The 21,626-nt window shown below is 36.6% G+C and overlaps 1 protein-coding gene across 10 annotated transcripts in view; it reads right to left on the bottom strand.

The window, feature by feature from the left end:
* The window catches only part of PDSS2 (decaprenyl diphosphate synthase subunit 2), a 296,799-nt gene that overhangs the window by 100,175 nt on the left and 174,998 nt on the right, over positions 1-21,626 (bottom strand). For 9 of the 10 annotated variants that reach the window (XR_015132974.1, XM_086317481.1, XM_086317482.1 and 6 more), the window contains one exon: positions 2,376-2,574. Coding sequence is in view for 9 of the 10 variants with exons in the window: in XM_086317481.1 (XP_086173607.1) it covers positions 2,376-2,574 (199 nt within the window). In the remaining variant the exon portion in view is untranslated. Of the gene's footprint in view, positions 1-273; positions 376-2,375; positions 2,575-21,626 lie in introns of those variants that run through there. The other variant, XM_086317485.1, reaches the window with a different exon arrangement.

Here is a 21,626-nt window from a genome sequence, read left to right as displayed (position 1 = left end):
TTTACACTCAACATCAGCTATATCCCCCAAATCTTATAGTCCTGAGATCTGACTATAAAGATATTTGTTAGTTTTGGTAACAATAGCTTTTATTTCAATTAGTAGAATGTTGATGCTTGTTTTGATGCAAATATGAACTATGAGTGTGCTTCAATTAGCTCCAACTAGTCTACAAGTTTCTCAGTATAGTTAAGATGGTTACTTTTATCACAACACCGTGGTGTGCTTTGCTTAAATTTGTACTTGTATTATTATTATGAGCTAACAATTTTCTTTCATGTTCAACTTTTAAACTGAATTTCCAGTCTCACTCAAAATGGCTTTACCTTTGATAGAATATACTTCCAAAAGTTCTACCTTGATTTCATGAATGGACTGAAAAAGAAAACATTTTTAGAATTAACAAAAATGATTTAGTTACTTGACGTACCTGACAACATTCAACTGAAACTGGAATTATCTAGCTATTTGCAAAATTCTTCTATCATTGGAGTCAACAGACTTAAAGCTACTGCTTTTGGTCAAAAATGAATGAAATTAATTTAGAGCAATAGTAATTTATCTCAACAAAAATTAGGCATTACAGAGTTGTATGTACATATACTTTCTCCAGCCATATGTGTTAAACCATCATGTTTAGGAAGTCTCCCTAAAGTAACTACTAATTTTAGTAGTAACTACTATTAATCTTGACAGTTTTTCAGCAGATTTAAATCTTCTCTTTTCCATGTGGTCAGTGACCCAACTATGGCCTCCACAGTGAACAGCAAACGTCAAGGAACATTTTATGCAAGTTATACATTCCTTATTAAATTAACTTTTCCAAGAAATTGGGTGATACACCAAACAGCCAGCTGGAGCAGCAGTGTCAAATACTTCTACCACCTGAGACAGGAAGGAGCTTTAACTGTCTCTAGACATTCAGTGTACTTTGTATTAACAACTGTCCTAAATTCTGTCCTTGACTGCGGTATCTGAATGCACTGGGAAAAGAGAAGAGTTATTGCTGCTTTTCTTTCAGATTTAATAATACCTTAACATGAGAATTTCCCTTACAGTACATGGGTCTCACCTATTATTGGCCTATGTGAGACGAAAATCGAGGCAGAAGCTGGGAGTAGAAAGCAGAGCTCTACCAACCCATTATTCTAATGTAATTATAAGTAACCATTCTCTTTTAAAAATAAAAGTCTAGGACAAATGCTAAGTCAGATGGGATTCTGGGATGGCAGACTTACACTGAGGCTGTACTTGGGTGTCCAGGATGCGTATTTACTTAATCTTTAATGGAGGAGATCTGCCCTTTTTTTGCCCTTCCTTCTCCTTCCCTACTATTGACTGGAGTGAAGACATAATGGCAACTATCTTGGGCCACAAAGTGGCAAGATAGGAATGGCAGAGCAGTAAGATAAGAGGAGCCTGGGTTCCTGATTTTAGAATCACCATACCAACCTTGGACTGCCTAGTCCCAGATAGTAATAATATGTTTAAAAAAAAAAAAGAGAGAGAGAGAGGGAGAAAAAAATAAATTCTTATCTTGTTTTGGTCACTGTTATTTTATAGTCACACCAAATCCTAACTGATAAATGAAGACTACATCTACAGTCTTTTTAGAAAGCAGCTTGACAATATGCATCAAGAATACTAAAACTAAACCCTCTGAACCACTTCTAGGCACTTACCTTAAAGAAATAATCTGAAATGAAGAAAAACTGATGTGTAAAAATGTTTAATGCAAATCTATTTATGAGAGTAGAAAATTAGAAGCAACCTAAATGTCCCAAAATAAGGAATCTGTTAAATAAACAACACTACATCAAAATAACTGAATACTGTGCAACCATTAGTAAGCTTATGAAAAATGTTAATGATATGGGAAAATGCATGTCATTTATGCAATGGGAGAAAAAGGTAGGATTAAAGAAAGCTTACACATGTTAAGTTTTCACTTATGCTACCCCCAAATCCACACATCCAAAGGTATGAATAAACAAATACAGACTGGAAGGAAATATATGAAAACAGTAACCTATAGTAATTATCTCTGGATAGTGAGATGATAGGTAATATTGATGACATCATCTTTATCCTGAGTATTTAACACTACCTATAATTAACAAATAATTCCATCTGTTACCAGAAAAAAAAAACAAAAACCAACAACTGGAAATTAATTTCAAAACTCTTTCCTAGCATTTACCAGTTTTAACTAGGGTTGATATTGCCATCATCATCATTACCCTCATCACAATTTTACGGGGCATCTATGTGTGTGGAGTTGGGGCAGCAGGGTGTCCAGACCTCTGTGGCTCCCGCAGTCAACCAAGAGCCACCTAAAGGCCGTTCAGATAAGAACAAACCCTGCCCAGTTTTACCTTGGTGTTCTGTAGGAGAGCGAGTCCATTGCAGGCATTTGCTAGAAGAAAGTCTCCACTCAGGATAGCTATTTTATTTCCAAATTGCATATCTTTCAGTGGCCCGTCAGAAGATTGCAATTCATTTAAATTTACAATCCCACGATGTACAAGGAGAGCAGTATGGATAAGTTCTGTGATCTCTGCCAAACTTCTTTGACTAAAACACAAAGGTAAGATTTGTCTGAGTGTAAAGAATACCATCTTATCAGTATTGTCAGATTTCAGGTTTCAACAACAAAATATTTCATAGATTAGTGTCTCTTTTTTCAGGTTATTCCTTTTTAATGAAGTTTTTTTCTATTGAGATATAACGGTCACATAACATTATATTAGTTTCAGGTGTACAATATAATGATTCAGTATTTGTACACACAGCTGACTCTTGAACAGCACAGAACCATGTGAGTCCTTTTATGAGGATTTTTTCAATAAATATGTAGGTAGTACACAATCTGAGGTTGGCTGAATCTGCAGATGTGGAACCACAGATACAGAGGATAGACTATGGGCCTTGGACATCCGTGGATTTTGACATCTGAAGTGAGTCTGGGAAGCAATCTCCTGTGGACACCAAGGGACGACTGTATTGTGAAATGATCACTGCAGTAAGCCTAATTAAATCTGTCACCATACATAGTCACAATTTTTTTCCCTGTGATGAGAACTTTTAAGATCTACTCTCTTAGCAACTTTCAAACACACAATACAGTATTATTAACCACAGTCACCGCTTACACACTATATCCCCAGTACATTATATCTTCATGTTTGTCTTCTTTTTCTTGGTAATATGTAACTAGAAGCTTGTAACTTTTGACCACCTTCACCCATTTTTCCCCCCTCCCTTGGCCCATTCCCACCATCCCCCCCAACGTCTGGCAACCACCAATCTATTTTATGAGTTCAGTTTTTGGTTTTGCTTTGTTTTTTATATTTCACAAATAAGTGAAGTCATATAGTATTTGTCTTTGACATACTTCACTTAGCATTTTGAAGTTTTGTGGAGTTTTGTTTTCTTTTTAAGGTTTCAAATGTACTTTATTTCTTCAATCACGCCATATTTTAATGGGTACACAGTGCTTTTATTTACGTGGCATCAATTATGAGTTCATTTTGAGGCAATTCAGTATTATACGGCTAGATGATTACTGATTTAGCTGGTTCAATATTGCCAGTAGGGGACAGGGTCCAAAGTATTCTAATCCGTGCTGCTGCATATACCCACATAGCAACACAAAGTGACTCCACTAGTATTACCATATTTGCACTGGAAATCAGGCATACATTTCTGGTGTCTCTGTCTTAGCTGAATGCATCAAACTCAGGGAAACACCATGAAGCTGAAGACAGAACTATGGCAAGTGCAGCTGAGGGTTTGGTGTAACTTTGTATCAGTGCCCTTGCAGAGAGACTTGAATGAAGTTTTTCTTAGAGACTTTTCCACTGAGTTACTTGGGAGCTATAAGTAGATCCTGACACCACCTTCCTTCTCTCTACCATTCCCTATTCTCTACCTCACGAGTCACCAGGATGCCCCAGAGAGAAGACAACCAATAACGGCCACCCCCCACAGTTCCATTCAGATAGTTTGTTATCAGTATAACTTCAGGATTTCTAAGAATCCTTACTAGTATCTTATAAAATTCCAATTTAGGTGGAAATAGAATTTGTGCCAGTCATTACGCCAAGCACTTTTACACATGATCACTTTTAATCTTAAATACAAGGCTGTGGGATTTACAAAGATGAACAGATGTGGTCCCTTCCTTCAAGGACCTTATCTTTCAGAATAAGAACCACGATATATACCTACAGTAGTAATTAAAATAAAGAAGACCCTTGAGGAACTTATAGTATAGGACTGTATCAGATGGCATTTCAGATGTTTGTTTTCTTGTTTATACTTTTCTATAGTTTGTACATTTTCTAAAATGACAAAAGAATTACTTTATAATCATTAGAAAATCAACAATTACTAAAAATTTTAAACCTCAGAACCACCCTATGAAGGTACTATTAACTCTTATTTTACAAGTGAGAAAATTGTTATACATAGTGTAATGACTTGCCCAAAGGCACACAGTAATACAGAGCTGGAAATGCATTGAAATCAGTTACAAATGACCCCATGTGAACCATACTTCTTCATTCCAGGCCCCTGTGTAGTCCCCTCCACACTAACTTTGGGCTTCACCATATGACTTACTTTGGCCAAAAAGATATTAGCAGAAGTGACATAAGCAAGGCCTGGTAAGTATTTATGCATTAAGGCTTGTCAATGCGGTCACATGAGTGATCCCAGAATGGTAAGAAATAAAATGGCTGTTTCAAGTCACTAAAATTTAGGATATAGTTTGCTATACAGCAATAGGTATCTGATACAGAAACTGTACATCTAGGAGTGGCTGCTGTGGCAACAAAAGCCTAAAATATATGTCAATGGCTTTGAGTCTGAATGTTTGGGGCTAGAGGTAAAGGCTGAATAAATGACAAACTCTCGGCAGAATCTGGAAAGGCAGTGAGGAAACTTACTGGAGGAGAGAGCAAGGACATATGGTATTATAAGGGAGTGAAACAACTTGCAAAACTTGCCTGTGGTAACTTGAAAGATAGAAAATATATCCAAATAAAATCTTAAAAAGTAGGTAGTGAAAGTAGAGAGATCAGAAGAAGCTATAACAAAGGCCCAAGGGACATCTAACAAAAGGATTTGACCTAAAGGTCAAATTTAAGGATTTGACCTAGAATAACAGCCTTAGAAAAGGAGACAAATATATATAAAACAATCAAATAATAAAAGACTCTTCTCTAAAAACAATGTACTACTAGTTTGACAACTATAAATTATATAAAGATGCAATAAAGTAAAGGAACCAAACAATTTGGCATCTATAAAGAAAAAGCATGTTTCTAATTTATTCCTTTGCTTAAAAAAAGTAAAAGAATATGTAAAAATGTTCCAGTGTACATAGTGTACCTGAATACAAATTGGGGAAGTAGGAAAAGAGGAACCAGTGAGTTAAACAGCTTCTGAAAAGAGTAAATTCATGGTTTAGATGAAAACCTCACTACATCCCAAAGAAAATCACTGAGGATGGAGACTTAAGGACTGTTGAGAAGTTAACAGAAAACATTTTTTTAAAGGGAGCTAACAGTTAAAACTGTCCTTTAAAAGAGTAACTAAAAGAAATGAATAAAAGTGTACTTTATTGGTACCCTGCAAATGCATTCTAGTTTACAAAAACGTCCACTGCTACACTTCACAAAAATTAGCACAATGAGATTATGAGCAAGTATAAACCTCAAGAAGGGTTAAGCACTGGATAAATCTCTCATGCAGTTCAGCTTATGAAAGAAAGCAACAACCAGGCAAGTCAAAGTTGTAGGTGTTTTGAATTACCCTAAGGACGAAAATGAATTACTGGGAGCTTTTAATAAAGACATCCATAATCATAAAGCTCCATTCATTAAACAAACGGCAATCTAAAAGCCTCATGGCCAGAAACAACAAGAACAGTGGTAATAATGAAAGTGAAACCATAATTTGTATAGTACCCACCATTCACAAAGAACTTTTACTTACTTTATCTACTTGTGATTCTAATTACAGCATGTGTGGGGAGCTTAAATACCTGGTTGGAACATTCAGTTTATGAAAGACAAAGCTGGAACTCAGAGCCTCATGGTCATAGTGTCCAATGATGGTTTAAAATGTTTATTTACCTGATGAACAGTAAATGGGGGAGGGGGCAAAGTTACAACACTACCAAGATTGATACATGCTCACCACAGACTTGTCCAATTTTCATCTTTAGTTCTAAGCACTACAGAAGACTTCTCTGGGAGAAAGTATGACTAGACTTGACTCTCTGTTATAGTAGCTGGAGAAAGTAACAAGTTGTTTCAAAAATAATTTGGTTATACCAAAATAAGTGATTTAGCTCAATCAGAGGGAGCTAACAATTCTCCTTCTGCCTATAACAGACAGTTTGTGGAAAATCCCTTAAAACTCCAAGGTCGTTCGTCTTCTTATCTCTGAAAGGAGGGGAACTGGAGAAAGTCTCTTCTAGTTCTAAGATTCAGGGATTTCTGTCCTAAATTTAATATTCAGTCCTAAAATTCTAAGATTTGGAGATTTAAAGAACTACTTAGACTGGTAGTTTAATAGTTATGTGTGTGCCTTGTTGCTCAGTCATGTCGAACTTTTTGGGACCCCATGGACTGTAGAACACCAGGCTCCTCTGCCCATGGAGACTTCCAGGCAAGAATAATGATGGAATGGGGTGCCATCTCCTACTCCAGGGGATCTTCCCAACCCAGGGATCAAACCCACGTCTCTTGCATCTACTACATTGGCAGGCAGATTCTTTAGCACTAGCACCACCTGGGAGCCCAGTTAATAGTGAAAAAAGACAAAATTATTGTGATGATTAGTACATACTTTCTAAAGAAACAGAAATGAACTGATTGGTCATCTTGAAATCTGTCCACTCTAGTACTGTGTTCACAACTTCTAAGATTTTATCATTAGAAAAACAACTTCAGGCCACATTATACAACTTATAATTTAGTGTTACAGCAGTGACAGTATGAGAATCTGGGAATTTTTCCTTTTCATTATCTTATTCCTAGTTTAGCCACTGAAAGTAATCTAGTAAACTTTCAGTGTACTGGATTTTAAAAAGTATCTTATTTTATGCACATATATTTTAGTACTCAGGTATTTTTTCATGCTAAATCTTGATTGGATAAAAGTCATAAGTGAATACTGCTTATGTTAAGTAATCAGAGTAAGGAAGTAATTACTACATTGAATGTAACCCTGAGGATTAACCAATATTTTTACAAAAAGTTTCACCAAATTACTTTCTTTCTATTATATGTTAAACAACTTAATCTGCTTTGATACATATTCTTCCAACATTTCTCCAAATTGTTTAGCATCCTAAGGTTTAGATATGAGAGGACAGACATTGCTAGTTACCTATTTCCTCTCTTCTTCCTCACTACTAACATACCTGTGGCTGTATTTGGAGAGACAAAGTACTCATTTAAAAAACTCACCTCCTCAAAATCCCTTGAGGCTAGAGGTGATCCTGTAGCACAGTTTGGCCAATGAATGTAAGTAGAAGTCCACTAGGTGAGTCTCTAAGGAAACTACTGAATTTCTAGTATAAGGGAATAGATTCAGAGGGCATGCACCTTTGGCATTTTGAGCTTACCCCTTCCTCCTGTTAGGAATATGGCTCAGCTGCTTGGGGGCACCATAGAAACTTTAAGCATCTCAAGAGAGCCCGCAACCCAAGGATGGTAGAGCATGAAAAAATGAGAAGCCTGGACCTCTGGTGATGTCTTAGTGCTACTCTAGCTCTGATGCACCTATCTTTACACTTCTTGATATCTGAGATAAATAAATACCACTTTCCTTTAAGCTATTGTTTGTTGAAAGATACTCAATAAAAACTATATCACAAAAATATGTTTATATTTCTGCACTCTGATTTTATTTACCTAATATTATCTCTTGGAGATAGTTTCATGTTATTTACAAATAAAATCTCCTTGCTCTATTTAACATCTCTTCAGAGGTCCATTGTATAGATGTGCCATACTTTTGCTGCTATAGGGTGAATGAGAAGTGAATTTTTGTTTAAGTAATTTTTAAGAATCAGTCCATGCATCACTTTTGGGAAGTCTTTCCTCGCTTCCCGAAGGTTAACTCTTTCTGCACTTGAAAGCCTTTGAACATAACTCAGTCATTTGTTGTACTATGCTGTAATTATTACTTGAGCCATCTTTATTCTGCCACCTCTCTTTCTCCCAACACTATAAATGATACTATCCTATTTCCCTCTTTTAAATTAATAGTTCTTTACTTAGTAATCAATTTTATAAAGGTAGAGGAAACAGCCATCACTCTTGAGTTTCAAAAAATAAGGAATGATGTAAACTAAAAAGTCAGATTTACAGACTCAGAGTTGGAAGTGACCCCAGAGGTCAATTAAGCTCAATTAGCCCCTTCCAGGGATGAGTAATAAATTACACAGGAGCCAAGTCTGCTGATGAACAGTTTTATCAGAAATTGTTCCCAATATTAACTTGCATGTTAAGTTGCTTTAGTCATGTCCGACTCTTTGGGACCCTTTGGACTATAGCCCGCCAGGCTCCTCTGTCCATGGAATTCTCCAGGCAAGAATACTGGAGTGGGTAGTCATTCCCTTCTCCAGGGGATCTTCCTGACCCAGGGCTCGAAACCAAGTCTCCTGCATTGCAGGCACATTCTTTACCATCTGAGCCACAAAGCCAGTTTGGAAATATTAACTTGAAATCTCTAAAAATGTTTTACACGTTTAAGTTTGTGTTAAAGTAACAGAAGAGTCAATAGTGTTTCATCACTCAGGCAAAGGAGATAAAAGACAATAGTCTTCTTTCTTATTCTATTTTTTCCTTTTTCTTCCTCTTCCTTCCTTGCTTTTCTTCTTGAGAGATCTATGATATAGTAAATAAAAAATATTTCCCCTTAGAAATAACAAATGTTTACCCTTTGCCATTTTCAACAATTTTAAGATGTATTTCTTAAAAAAAAAAAAAAGATGTATTTCTTGAAAAAACTTTATTTGCGAATTTTCAAATATAACAAAAAGTTGAAAATGTAGCATAAAGAACCTCCGTGACCCTAACCTTGTTTTAGTTACATCTTTCATTCTCCTTCCAGATTATTATTATTATTATTTTTTAATTAGAAAAGGTAGTGGCAGGATTTTATTTTATTTTATTTTTTTTAATCAGAAATGTGTCCAAAGACATATACAGAATATTAATGAAATAAAATACTTAGGACAAGAATGAAAAAGCAGGATACAAAACTATATATGATAGGGATAATTTGTTTTTCAAAGTTAATACATGAATGGATATCCATATATATGAAAAAAAGATTGAGAAAGAATACACCAGAATATTAATAGTGATAATCCTTAGGAGTAGTAAGATTATGGATAACTCATTATTTTTCCATTATTAGCGTGTGTTATTTTTTTTTAATGAGGAAAAATATTATGATCCCTGGAAGGGCTACTAGTAAAGAATTGCTTCCTGGGATTTCCTTTAAAGTGGCCAAGACTGTAAGCTCCCAATGCAGGCCCATCTTTTATCCCTGGTCAGGGAACTAGATCCCACATGCCACAACTAAGACCTAGCACAGCCAAATAAATAACTATTTTTAAAAAAAGAATTGCTTCCTGAAGGAAATCTTTGACTCAGCTTGAAGCTTAATATAACACTATCAAGTAGCCAATTAAATGAAATCAATTTATAAGTGAAAATATGTACCATGAGGTACTTTAGTTATTTTCAGTATTCATCCCACTTGCATAATATCTAAGACAGAACTATGTCATACCATATTCTTTTTTTTTTTTTCTGAAAAATTTCACAATATAATGTTGATAGTTTACCATGAAGAAATTAAGAAAAGAGAATAGTTTCTAATGTTTATCCATGTATTGACTGTTCGTAGTGCTCTTTACTCCTTCCTGTATTTCCAAGTTTTGTTTTGATATTATCATCATTCATAAAGGACTTTATCATTTTTTATAGCTCGTGCATGCTTCCTTAGCTTTCATTTCTCTGAAGGTGTTTTCACCCCCATTTCAAAAGATACTTTCAATGAATATCTATTACAGAATTGACAGCTTTAATTTTTCAGCACTTTATTTTTTTTTATTTGATAAATTTAACGCCTTTTATTGCCATACCTCATTTTACTGTGCTTTGCTTTAGTGAACTTTATAGATACATGTTTTTTTTTTTTTTTTTCCTTGTTAGTTTTCTGTTTAGTTGATCTATCCATAAGTGTGAGTGGGGTATTAAAGTCTCCCACTATTATTGTGTTATTGTTAATTTCTCCTTTCATACTTGTTAGCATTTGTCTTACATACTGCGGTGCTCCCATGTTGGGTGGATATATATTTATAATTGTTATATCTTCTTCTTGGATTGATCCTTTGATCATTATGTAGTGACCTTCTTTGTCTCTTTTCACAGCCTTTGTTTTAAAGTCTAATTTATCTGATACGAGTATTGTGACTCCTGCTTTCTTTTGGTCCCAATTTGCATGGAAAATCTTTTTCCAGCCCTTCACTTTCAGTCTGTATGTGTCCCCTGTTTTGAGGTGGGTCTCTTGTAGACAACATATGTAGGGGTCTTGTTTTTGTATCCATTCAGCCAGTCTTTGTCTTTTGGTTGGGGCATTCAACCCATTTACGTTTAAGGTAATTACTAATAAGTATGATCCCGTTGCCATTTACTTTATTGTTTTGGGTTCGAGTTTATACACCATTTTTGTGTTTCCTGTCTAGAGAATATCCTTTAGTATTTGTTGGAGAGCTGGTTTGGTGGTGCAGAATTCTCTCAGCTTTTGCTTGTCTGAAAAGCTTTTGATTTCTCCTTCATACTTGAATGAGATCCTTGCTGGGTACAATAATCTGGGCTGTAGGTTATTTTCTTTCATCATTTTAAGTATGTCTTGCCATTCCCTCCTGGCTTGAAGAGTTTCTATTGAAAGATCAGCTGTTATCCTTACGGGAATTCCCTTGTGTGTTATTGGTTGTTTTTCCCTTGCTGCTTTTAATATTTGTTCTTTGTGTTTGATCTTTGTTAATTTGATTAATATGTGTCTTGGGGTGTTTCTCCTTGGGTTTATCCTGTTTGGGACTCTCTGGGTTTCTTGGACTTGGGTGATTATTTCCTTCCCCATTTTAGGGAAGTTTTCAACTATTATCTCCTCAAGTATTTTCTCATGGTCTTTCTTTTTGTCTTCTTCTTCTGGGACCCCTATGATTCGAATGTTGTAGCGTTTAATATTGTCCTGGAGGTCTCTGAGATTGTCCTCATTTCTTTTAATTCGTTTTTCTTTTATCCTCTCTGATTCATTTATTTCTACCATTCTATCTTCTAATTCACTAATCCTATCTTCTGCCTCTGTTATTCTACTATTTGTTGCCTCCAGAGTGTTTTTAATTTCATTTATTGCATTATTCATAATGTAAAATTCACAAAAGCTCTCTGAGGTAAGCATTATCTCTACAACTTCCTTCAGAAGGAAGCTGGGTGGGCAGAGTAAGTAACTTGCTCAAGTCTACCTAGGAGGTAAACTGCAGACCTGGAGCTCAAGGCCAGGGCTCTCTGATTCCAAAGCCCAAAACACAAAATATACAAAATTCCAAGTTCTTCTGAAAGTTTAAAATGGTAGGCAAGAGTCACTTATTTAAAGTCATTTTATTTGAGCCCTAAAAGATTTTTTTTTAAGTTGGAAAACTGATTTTTACATTCATGTGGGAAGAATTTGAAAATCTTGGAAGAGGCTGTCATTCTAGATTTTAAAACTTATGAAGTTATTGCAATTTTTAAAATAACAGAAACACCATGAGAACAAACTAACAGATTAGTGGAACAAATTCCAGAAAGAGGTAACATTTCCAATTGTTAGAGAAAAGATGGAATATTCTTATATACAAAAAATGTTGGGGCAATTGGCTATCTATTAAGGGAAAGAATAATGAAGTTAGATCTCTATTATACTCCATGGATAAAAATATTAATATATTTAGATAAGCCAAATATATAAATGTGAAAAACAAAACTGTAACTTTAGGAAAACATTCTTATGACCTTGGGGTGAGAAAGCCTTGCAAAATAAAATAGGAAATCATAAGTTATGAGGAAAATAATGAATAAAAATGAGTGGCTAAAATATACAAAAATGTTTATATAATAAAATACAGGCTGAGGCAATACAGACTTGAAGTAACACATTTGCAACATACACAACAGGCAAAAGATTACATTCAAAATACATGTGGAGCTTGTCCAAATTGGACAAGAAATTAATAGGAAAAAGATAAACAGCTTAAGAACAAAATGGGACAGGATATAATGAAGTAATTCCAGAAGAAACACAAATGGCCAAAACCATATAAAATGATGCTTAACTAATAATTTGGAAATGGAGTATTATAAGAATAATGAGATAATATTTTTAGTCCATTAGCTTTGCAAAAATGAAAATGATTAGAAATGAGGCAAGCAGGAAGATGAAGAAACCATGAGGTCATCACTTTGCTCCTTTGCTCACGACCCTCCAGGGGCTGGCTCCCCATCTCACTCCAGAATAAAACCAAAGTCCCAACAATGGATTCCAAGGACCAACACAATCTTCCCCTGAACCTTTACCTCTTACCTCTCTGGCTTCATTTGCTACTCTTTTCCTCTTTGCTTACTCTTCTCTAGCTATATTAGCTTCCTTGGTGCTCCCTGAACATGGCAAGCTTGTTCCTACCATAGGGCTTTTGCACTGTGGTCTACACTAATCTTCCCTTATATATTTTGCAAGGTTTAGTCACTTGCTTTCTTCAGGTCCCTTCAAAGTGTACCTGAGCAGAAAGTCTTCAGGTGCTACTGTGCCAGGTTCCAAACTTCAAGAGGACCAAAGTTCCTTTGCTACCCTATGAATCTCTTCATCTGGCTACTGGTTCTTATGCTTTATTTTGTTGCTGTTCAGTTGCTAATCAGTCCAACTCTTTGCAACCCCATAACTGCAGCACACGTGGCTTCCCTGTCCTTTACTATCTCCTGGAGTTTGCTCAAATTCATGTCCATTGAGTCAGTGATGCTATCTAACCAGCTCATCCTCTGCTGCCCCCTTCTCCTTTTGCCTTCAGTCCTTCCCAGCATCAGTGTCTTTTCCAATGAGATGGCTCTTCGCATCAGGTGGCCAAAGTATTGGAGTTTCAGCTTCAGCATCAGTCTTTCCAATGAATATTCAGAGTTGGTTTCCTTTAAGATTGATGCTTTAATATCCTCAGTAATAAACCATTCTTCTAATCCCTTCTTTGCCCTTCTCTCCACCATGGGGAGGCTGACCCCTTAACACTCTGCATCTCCTGAGCTCCCATACAGCTGGTTTCCACTTAGATTGGGAGCTGACAGAAGGAAACTGGAGTTTGGGAGGACACAGAGAGATTTATTTCTTCTCTGCTGCCTCCATGTCTATGGGTCTTAACCAGATGGTCTTTCCTTCACAACTTCAACTGTGATTCTGAAAACAGCATTTCCACCCTTGTTCCATCAGCCTCACAGACAGGAGAACCAAGAAGGACTACAATCTTGCAGCCTCCAGAACAAAACCCACCACTACAGAAAGTTAAACTAAACAAAAAGGCACAGGATTATGTCCCAGATGAAGGAACAAGAAAAAAAAAAAAAAACCCACAAAGTGCACATGACCAGTAAGGCCTTCTCTGACTACTCCATTTACAACAGCAACCTTCCATTCAAGTCAGGCTCTACTTCCTGTCTTTTTTTCCCCCTCCACAGCACTTACACTAGTTATTCCATCTGCATTTTGTTTCTCTCTCCAGGGCGCCACAGACAAGAGCAAAGAATGGAGAAAGTAGGGAGGAAACCTGATAAGAGCAACAGAATTCCTTACATGTACTTCAAAAATACCAAAATATCAAAATAGCAATAATAAAAAGAAACACTATATGCTTTTAACACTAGGTAAAAGGCATGGTGATAACTTTTAACTAAGTATCAACTCTGAATTTAAGGTTCTCCATGACTGCAGCAATCAAAACTGATCTTGCTTCATTCTATCATACCTGAATGAGAATTCTGATTTTAAAAATGGTGACTAAACCCAGAATCTCAAACCTGTATGCTGTAGTAATGGTGACTTCCAAATAGAGATCAAGTCACAGGTTCAAGGGCTGAAATATTGACCAGGCCTTCTTCCAGCTCTGACCACACACACTGAGCAATCCTAAAAACGACTAGGGGCTCTATATCTCTTTTAGGAAAGCTAACCTGACAGTCTAAGTTAGAATACACAGAAAAGAGGCAGAAAGCAAACGGTCTTTGCATCTGGTTTCGTTCAAATGATTAGATATCTAAGCAATGTTAGAATCTTTCTATCCCATGAAAACAAGATCTCAAAGTGAGGGGTAAGAAAAGACAAAATCCTTAAGCAGTACTTCAATGAGAACCTTTAAAATAAACAAAAGTAAAGTTCTCTCATATTCAATATTATAATTTTGAACTACTAATAGTTTTGCAGAAATGATTTTTAAATAATTATAACTTAACACAAAGATTTATCCCTCTTGATTAGTTTCCATAAAAGAAAGTTCAGTATTTTTTAAGATTTTAAATAAAATTACATATATTTAATGTATTCAACATGACGCTTTAATAAACATATAGTGAAATGATTCCTCAGTATTGATCTGTTCTGTAATCAATTCCCTCCATTTCATGGGGTCGCAAAGAGTAGGACATGACTGAGCAACTGAACTGAAGTGAACTGAACTGATATCTGCCAACAATCTACAGGGAGGTGAGCTGCCTTCAGTGGTGGTACTCATACTTGAGAAAGCAGAAGATGCAGGGACTCAGCAGGAGTCATAATAGTTACTACTAGAAATCAGCCAACCAAAAGAAAATCTGTAATACAGTTTCTCTTTATGCATGAACATAATAAAGTTCTGCTTAGTGATCATCTAATACACCTGTGAAACTAATAAACCATAACCAAGCTAGGTAATTTACTGCCCTTAAGAACATTTTAAGAAACATTACTTTGAAAAACTAGACACAACTTGACACTGTCACATAATTATCTTGCAGGTTACCAAGATGCTTATTCTAAGGAGACGTACAGCTAACCTAAGAGTATGTGGTTTCTGGAAAGGCTGCTGGGCTGGGCTGCTCTCTGCCAGAGAAGCAAAGGGCAAGCCTAGCTAGGCCTCCTTAGCTAGGTCCCTAAAAGTACTTTTGGGTTTGCATATCACAAAAGGGGTTAAAAATACCTGAGACTACCAAAAAACCTAACAAGACATCTGGGTGCTGCGGCTGTCACTGTCCGGACAGTCCTTGGAGGGAATGCCCATATCAATTCGGTTTATCAGATGGACAGCTGATCAACATTAAACAGATTTGCTCTGGGCAGACTGAGCTGAGCTTCCTGACATGAATTCCAATGAGAGCCCTCTGCACTCTACCACTGAGCTCTGCCATTTTTTACTGCTGCAGCTCCCTGGACATATGGGAATCCCTAGTGATGAGCACATAAAGCTGCCTCTAACTCAAGTGACGGCTCATTTCCCCCGGCTGAAGGCAGACATTAATATCCTGAGGAGATCAGACCCGCCTCTCTGACCCCCATCTACTGAAGCAAAACCACTGTCCTATTTCTTCATTTAATAAGCTTTTAATGGAGAAAAGCAAAATCCCCTCTCTGACTGCAGCACAGTTCTACATGAAATGGTTATACAAATACATCTGATGATTCTGTGTCAAAGTTTCCAAAAAACCTGTCCCTCTTCTTGCTGGAGTGTAGATTCTATCACTTGCCCCCCTACAGTGTCATTCTTTCTGCTGAAATACAAGAGTTTGGTTCTCTGCTCTGATAATTATGAGCCATCGCTACATTAGGGCAGGTGGAGGATTAAAGAACTGGTTACAAAGAGCAAGCTGGTGTTTCAATTTTCAATACAAACCTTTCTTCGAAGATTCATCATTGAGTTATGAAATTTCCTACAGGCTCAATCAGACTGGGAGAATTAACAGTTCAGTGAAACCCAGACAGTACACCAGAAAATGCTTGGGAGCTATATTAGAATATGAGAAACCTAAAAATATTTAGTGAATTGGAGTTGGCATACATACTTTGGTTTTAGGAGTGGGATGGCAAACAAAGAAGATATGCAGATTTTTACCTGTGATTCTCGGAAATTGTTTAAAAATAAGGGGAATCAGAATCATTACTGAACTTTAGTGCTGGATCCACTGCCTATTGCCAGGGCTCTGTGAGTTCTGAACTGTTCATGAAAGACTGTGGTTTGAATTTTCTCTTCTTTTGAAAGCAAGTAGGGGTTAGGAGAAATGCGAAGGCTGCATGTTAAATGGGGCACAGGAAGCACTGTGGGAGGGAAATGTCATTCTGCAAAGACCTCTCCAACTGAATAACAGGAGGCAATGATGTCTGCAAAGGGAACCTTGGCAGGCTTCATTTAGACCATGAAATGTGTCTGAGGCTGGGAAATGTGAAGGTAAGGTGAGCATAAAGTGGCAAAGATTTGTTTCGTATGAAAAAAGGTGTCAGGATATAGGCTATATAATGACATGCTTTAAATCTGATGACTTACACTGGCTACCTAATCAACCTAGGAATCTAGAGTCACAGATCCTAAATGTTACCCCAAATATCTTGTGTATGAAAGTATGGTGGGTCCCCATATGTTTAAACCATAGACAGTAAAAACCATGGGCAGGTACTCAGTGTGCAGATTAAGGCACAATTCATAACCTACTACAACCCAGATACTTTGATTTTTAAAAACAAAATGTCATTTAACCTTCACCAAGTTTAGTTCTTAACTACATTTTATAGACAAAGAAATAGATTTCTACAGGGGAAAGAAATGTTAGAGATCCTCTCCAGGAAATACTGCCCAAGACAGGGAAAGACAGGAAGATTTAACATCAAATGGCATTTCCAAATACCACTTTAAACAATTAGATCCTACAAAATACTCTTGTTACCAAGCATAAAGCTATTTTCAGATCACCTATATGGCTATAAAAACTATTAATATGGTCACTGAAGACTACTTTATCTTCTTTTTAAAAAACAGGTTTGTTGAGATTTAATTTATAGATCATAAAATTCACCCATTTTTAACTGTACAATTCACTGAATTTTACTATTTACAGAGTTGTGAAACCATCACCACAATCAAGTTTTAAAACATTTCCATCACCCTAAAAAATAAACCTGATGTTCATTTAGAGTCATTCCTTATTCAGGTTCTTTGTTTTGATTTTTGTTTTAATTTTTCAAGTATTTGAAGTTTTAAATTAATTATAAAGAGCAACAATTATAAAATGGAAATGTCAATATACTTTTACTAAAAAATAACACAATCTATGACAAAGAGTGAAATCTCCACATGATATACATGTTCTTCAAACCCAAATATAAGTGACAGATCTATCAGGTATCAGAAAGTAAAGTTTGCTTTTTAAAAAACAGACTATAAGGTATCCCAAAGGACATATGCAGAAAATGGTATCTATACAACTTTCAAGCAAATTACTTTAAAAGGTAAATGTACACAGTCAGTTTATTCATCAAAAATTTCCCAAACAAACAAACAAAAAACCCATTATGGCATAAAGTGAAGAGGAACTAAAAAGCCTCTTGTTGAAAGTAAAAGTGGAGAGTGAAAAAGTTGGCTTAAAGCTCAACATTCAGAAAACGAAGATCATGGCATCTGGTCCCATCACTTCATGGGAAATAGATGGGGAAACAGTGGAAACAGTGTCAGACTTTATTTTTTTGGGCTCCAAAATCACTGCAGATGGTGACTGCAGCCATGAAATTAAAAGACGTTTACTCCTTGGAAGAAAAGTTATGACCAACCTAGATAGCATATTCAAAAGCAGAGACATTACTTTGCCAACACAGGTCCATCTAGTCAAGGCTATGGTTTTCCCAGTGGTCATGTATGGATGTGACAGTTGGACTGTGAAGAAAGCTGAGCGCTGAAGAATTGATGCTTTTGAACTGTGGTGTTGGAGAAGACTCCTGAGAGTCCCTTGGACTGCAAGGAGATCCAACCAGTCCATTCTGAAGGAGATTGGCCCTGGGATTTCTTTGGAAGGAATGATGCTAAAGCTGAAACTCCAGTACTTTGGCCACCTCAGGCGAAGAGTTGACTCATTGGAAAAGACTCTGATGCTGGGAGGGATTGGGGGCAGGAGGAGAAGGGGACGACAGAGGATGAGATGGCTGGATGGCATCACTGACTTGATGGAGGTGAGTCTGGCTGAACTCCAGGAGTTGGTGATGGACAGGGAGGCCTGGCGTGCTGCGATTCATGGGGTCGCAGAGTCGGACACGACTGAGCAACTGAACTGAACTGAACTTTATAATCACAGCCCACATCCCAGGCAACCCTTCAGTTTCACATTTCTCCTTTAGTGTGTTTTTGTTTACATCCAAAGAAACAACACATACGAAGTAATGAAAAAGTCTGTGAATCACAATTTAGATGTGATAAAAAGCTATCTCCAATTCTTTTTTTCGAATTACACTACTTTATTTTAGTATGGACTTACTGTGTGTTCACTGGAATGAAAATTCTTGACTATTGATTTCAAGTGAAGCAAGCATGCCATCCAAATTTCTTTTAAATAGGAAAGTGGTATAGGAAGATTAAAAGATAGGACTATGGACTCCGTGGGAGAGGGAGAGGGTGGGATGATTTGGGAGAATGGCATTGAAACATGTATAATATCATATAAGAAACAAATCGCCAGTCCAGGTTCGATGCAGGATACAGGATACTCGGGGCTGGTGCACTGGGACGACCCAGAGGGATGGTACAGGGAGGGAGGAGGGAGGGGGGTTCAGGATGGGGAACACGTGTACACCCATGGCGGATTCATGTTGATGTATGGCAAAACCAATACAATATTTAAAAAAAAAAAAAAAAGATAGGACTAAAACTCACCTTTAAACCTTCACAATAGTTAAATGGACTACTTACAAAAATAAATCATACAAGTCAGATGAAAGCATATTTTTATGGTAAAAAAAATACAAACAATATAAAAATATATTGAGCTACACCGTTCACTGTGGTAGATGCTAACCACATGCAACTATTAAGGACTTCAAACATCACTGCTCTGAATTTGGACGTGCTTAAGCATTAAAGACTTAGTAAAAAAAAAAAATCTCAGTGACAAATGCTTTATATTGATGATGTTAAAATGATAATATTTTAGCTTTGTTAGCTTAAATAAAATATATTAATAATTTTACTCATTTGTTTTCTTTTATATTTTTAGTGTGGTTACTAGCAAATTTAAAATTATATCCCTACGAGGTCCTACCAGGTTCATCATCCCTTCATCCTACTTCCTTCTCCAGGAGTTATCTGTCTTTGGCAAATTTTCTTTCAGACTTTTTTTTTACATGTAAACATGTTTACAGAGACTTCTAAGACCACATTACTTTTGCCTGCACCTTCCCTACCTGCCTCTAGTTATCTTTGCCTTTCCCAGCATCTAACTATGACTTCTCATCCTGGCCTTCTGGACCCACAGTGCTCACCTCTACTCCTGGAAAGGCAAGTAACATGCTTATTTAAATAAGCACACATTTTAAGAACATAGTTTTTAAACAAACAACTAACAAAATATACTTCCAAAGGATGGCCAAGCGTGCACACAGTTCTGCCAATCTTGTATCTGTGATGTGCCAGGCACTGTGCCTGGTGCTGCCCTTACCCCATAAACACACTAGCGTACTTACTATTCCCAAGGAGCTTAAAGCCTAGCAGGGACAAAAAATCAAAACGAAAAACAACAAAATCATTGTATATTAATGCGTACAAATGAAACCTAGAAAAATGATACTGATGACCCTATTTGTAGGGCAGGAAAAGAGATGCAGACATAGAGAAAAGACTTGTGGACACAGTGAGGGAAGGAGAGGGTGGAATAAACTGAGAGAGCAGCATTGAAACATATACATTACTCTGTGTAAAACAGACAGCCAGTGGGAATTTGCTGTATGATGCGGGGAGCTCAAACCTGGTGCTCTGTGACAACCTAGAGGGATGGGATGGGGTGGGAGGTGGGAGGAAGGTTCAAGAGGAAGGGGACATAGGTATATCAACGGCTGATTTATGTTGCTGTATGAAACCAACACAATACTGTAAAGCAATTATCCTCCAATTAAAAGTAAATTGCAAAAAATCCCAACAAAGCTAGAAACAGAGACATCTGAACAAGCCCCCTGTTCACCTCAGAAAATACATTAACTTTATGAAGGGATAAAACTATATATCCCAAATAGCAAACATTTTATTCATGCTTTCAACTGAAATACAAGGCAGCATCTTAAAATGTCTGCTGCTACTGCTACTGCTAAGTCACTTCAGTCACGTCCGACTCTGTGCGATCCCACAGACGGCAGCCATGAGTTCTAACCACTGGACCACCAGGGAATTCCTTCCATTTAATTATGTAAATCCAGACAGATTTAGATAATTAAATGGAAGGAATTCCCTGGTGGTCCAGTGGTTAGAACTCATTGCTTTCAATGACATGGGCCCAAGTTCGATCCTTAGTCAAGGAACTAAGATTCTGCAAGCCACCTGGGGCAGCCAAAAATTAAAAAAGAATTAAACAATGACCCTGAAGCTCATCTAATACACTTCCAACCCATAGACAAGCAGTTCTATTCCAAAGACATTTTTTGTAGGCAAGCAGTTGAGAGTATGGCTGCCTGTACTATTGTGCTTATTCTGAGCAAATTCTGCAATGTCTAACTTTCCAAGTAATCTGGTCTTTTTCCTCTTCTTATGGGCTTTATCTTGCCTTTCATGCTTTTATACATTCTCAAGATGATTTTAATCATCTTGGTACTCTGTTACCATTTTTATCCACCCCACCCAGTAATGTAGTTAGTTCTTATGTCCACAGCACGATTTTCTCAAAGGATACCATCTTCCTTTCACCACTCTGCATTCTAAGATATTCTTTCAATCAAGTCCAATCATTTAAAGAGTAATCTAAGCCTACAGTGATTTTAAAAATACTGATCCCTCTTTTCTTTATAAATGTGTAAGTTTTAAAAATAAGAAGGCTATAAAGAATAAGATAAACCTGAAATAACTGAGTATAAGTCACCAACTTCCCTTATTAAAAAGCTTCCTGATAGTTGATGATATCAAATGGTTCACAAGCTAATTGGGAAGTCAAAGCTCAAAAAAATGTAGTAAGAAATGAGAAATCGTTATTTAATAGACACTCACTCAATTCAGACTACATTTACTTCCACTACAATAAACTATGTTAACCTTAATATACATATAACAATATGAAATAGCTCACTCCTGAGTTAATTTATGGGAGAAAAGCTTTAAAAGCAATACCTTGACTATTTGTAACTCAAACAAGTCAGAATAGGTGAAAATTGAGAAAACTGTTAATCTGGGTTATCTGATTATCACCATTGTCAGTAAAATTATTAATAGAGTACCTACTTGCCAGACCCCAGAAATGTAAATTATAAAAGTGTTTTTTTTTGTTCTATCCATGAGTGTGTATCAAAGTATGAGTACACATGTATTC

Source organism: Bos grunniens, chromosome 9 (assembly GCF_055505025.1).
Source record: "Bos grunniens cultivar Pamir isolate PY7600 chromosome 9, Bosgru_T2T1.0, whole genome shotgun sequence".
NCBI lineage: Eukaryota > Metazoa > Chordata > Mammalia > Artiodactyla > Bovidae > Bos > Bos grunniens.
Note: the sequence above shows the minus strand (reverse complement) of the source record. Positions and strands in the feature narration are given on the sequence as shown.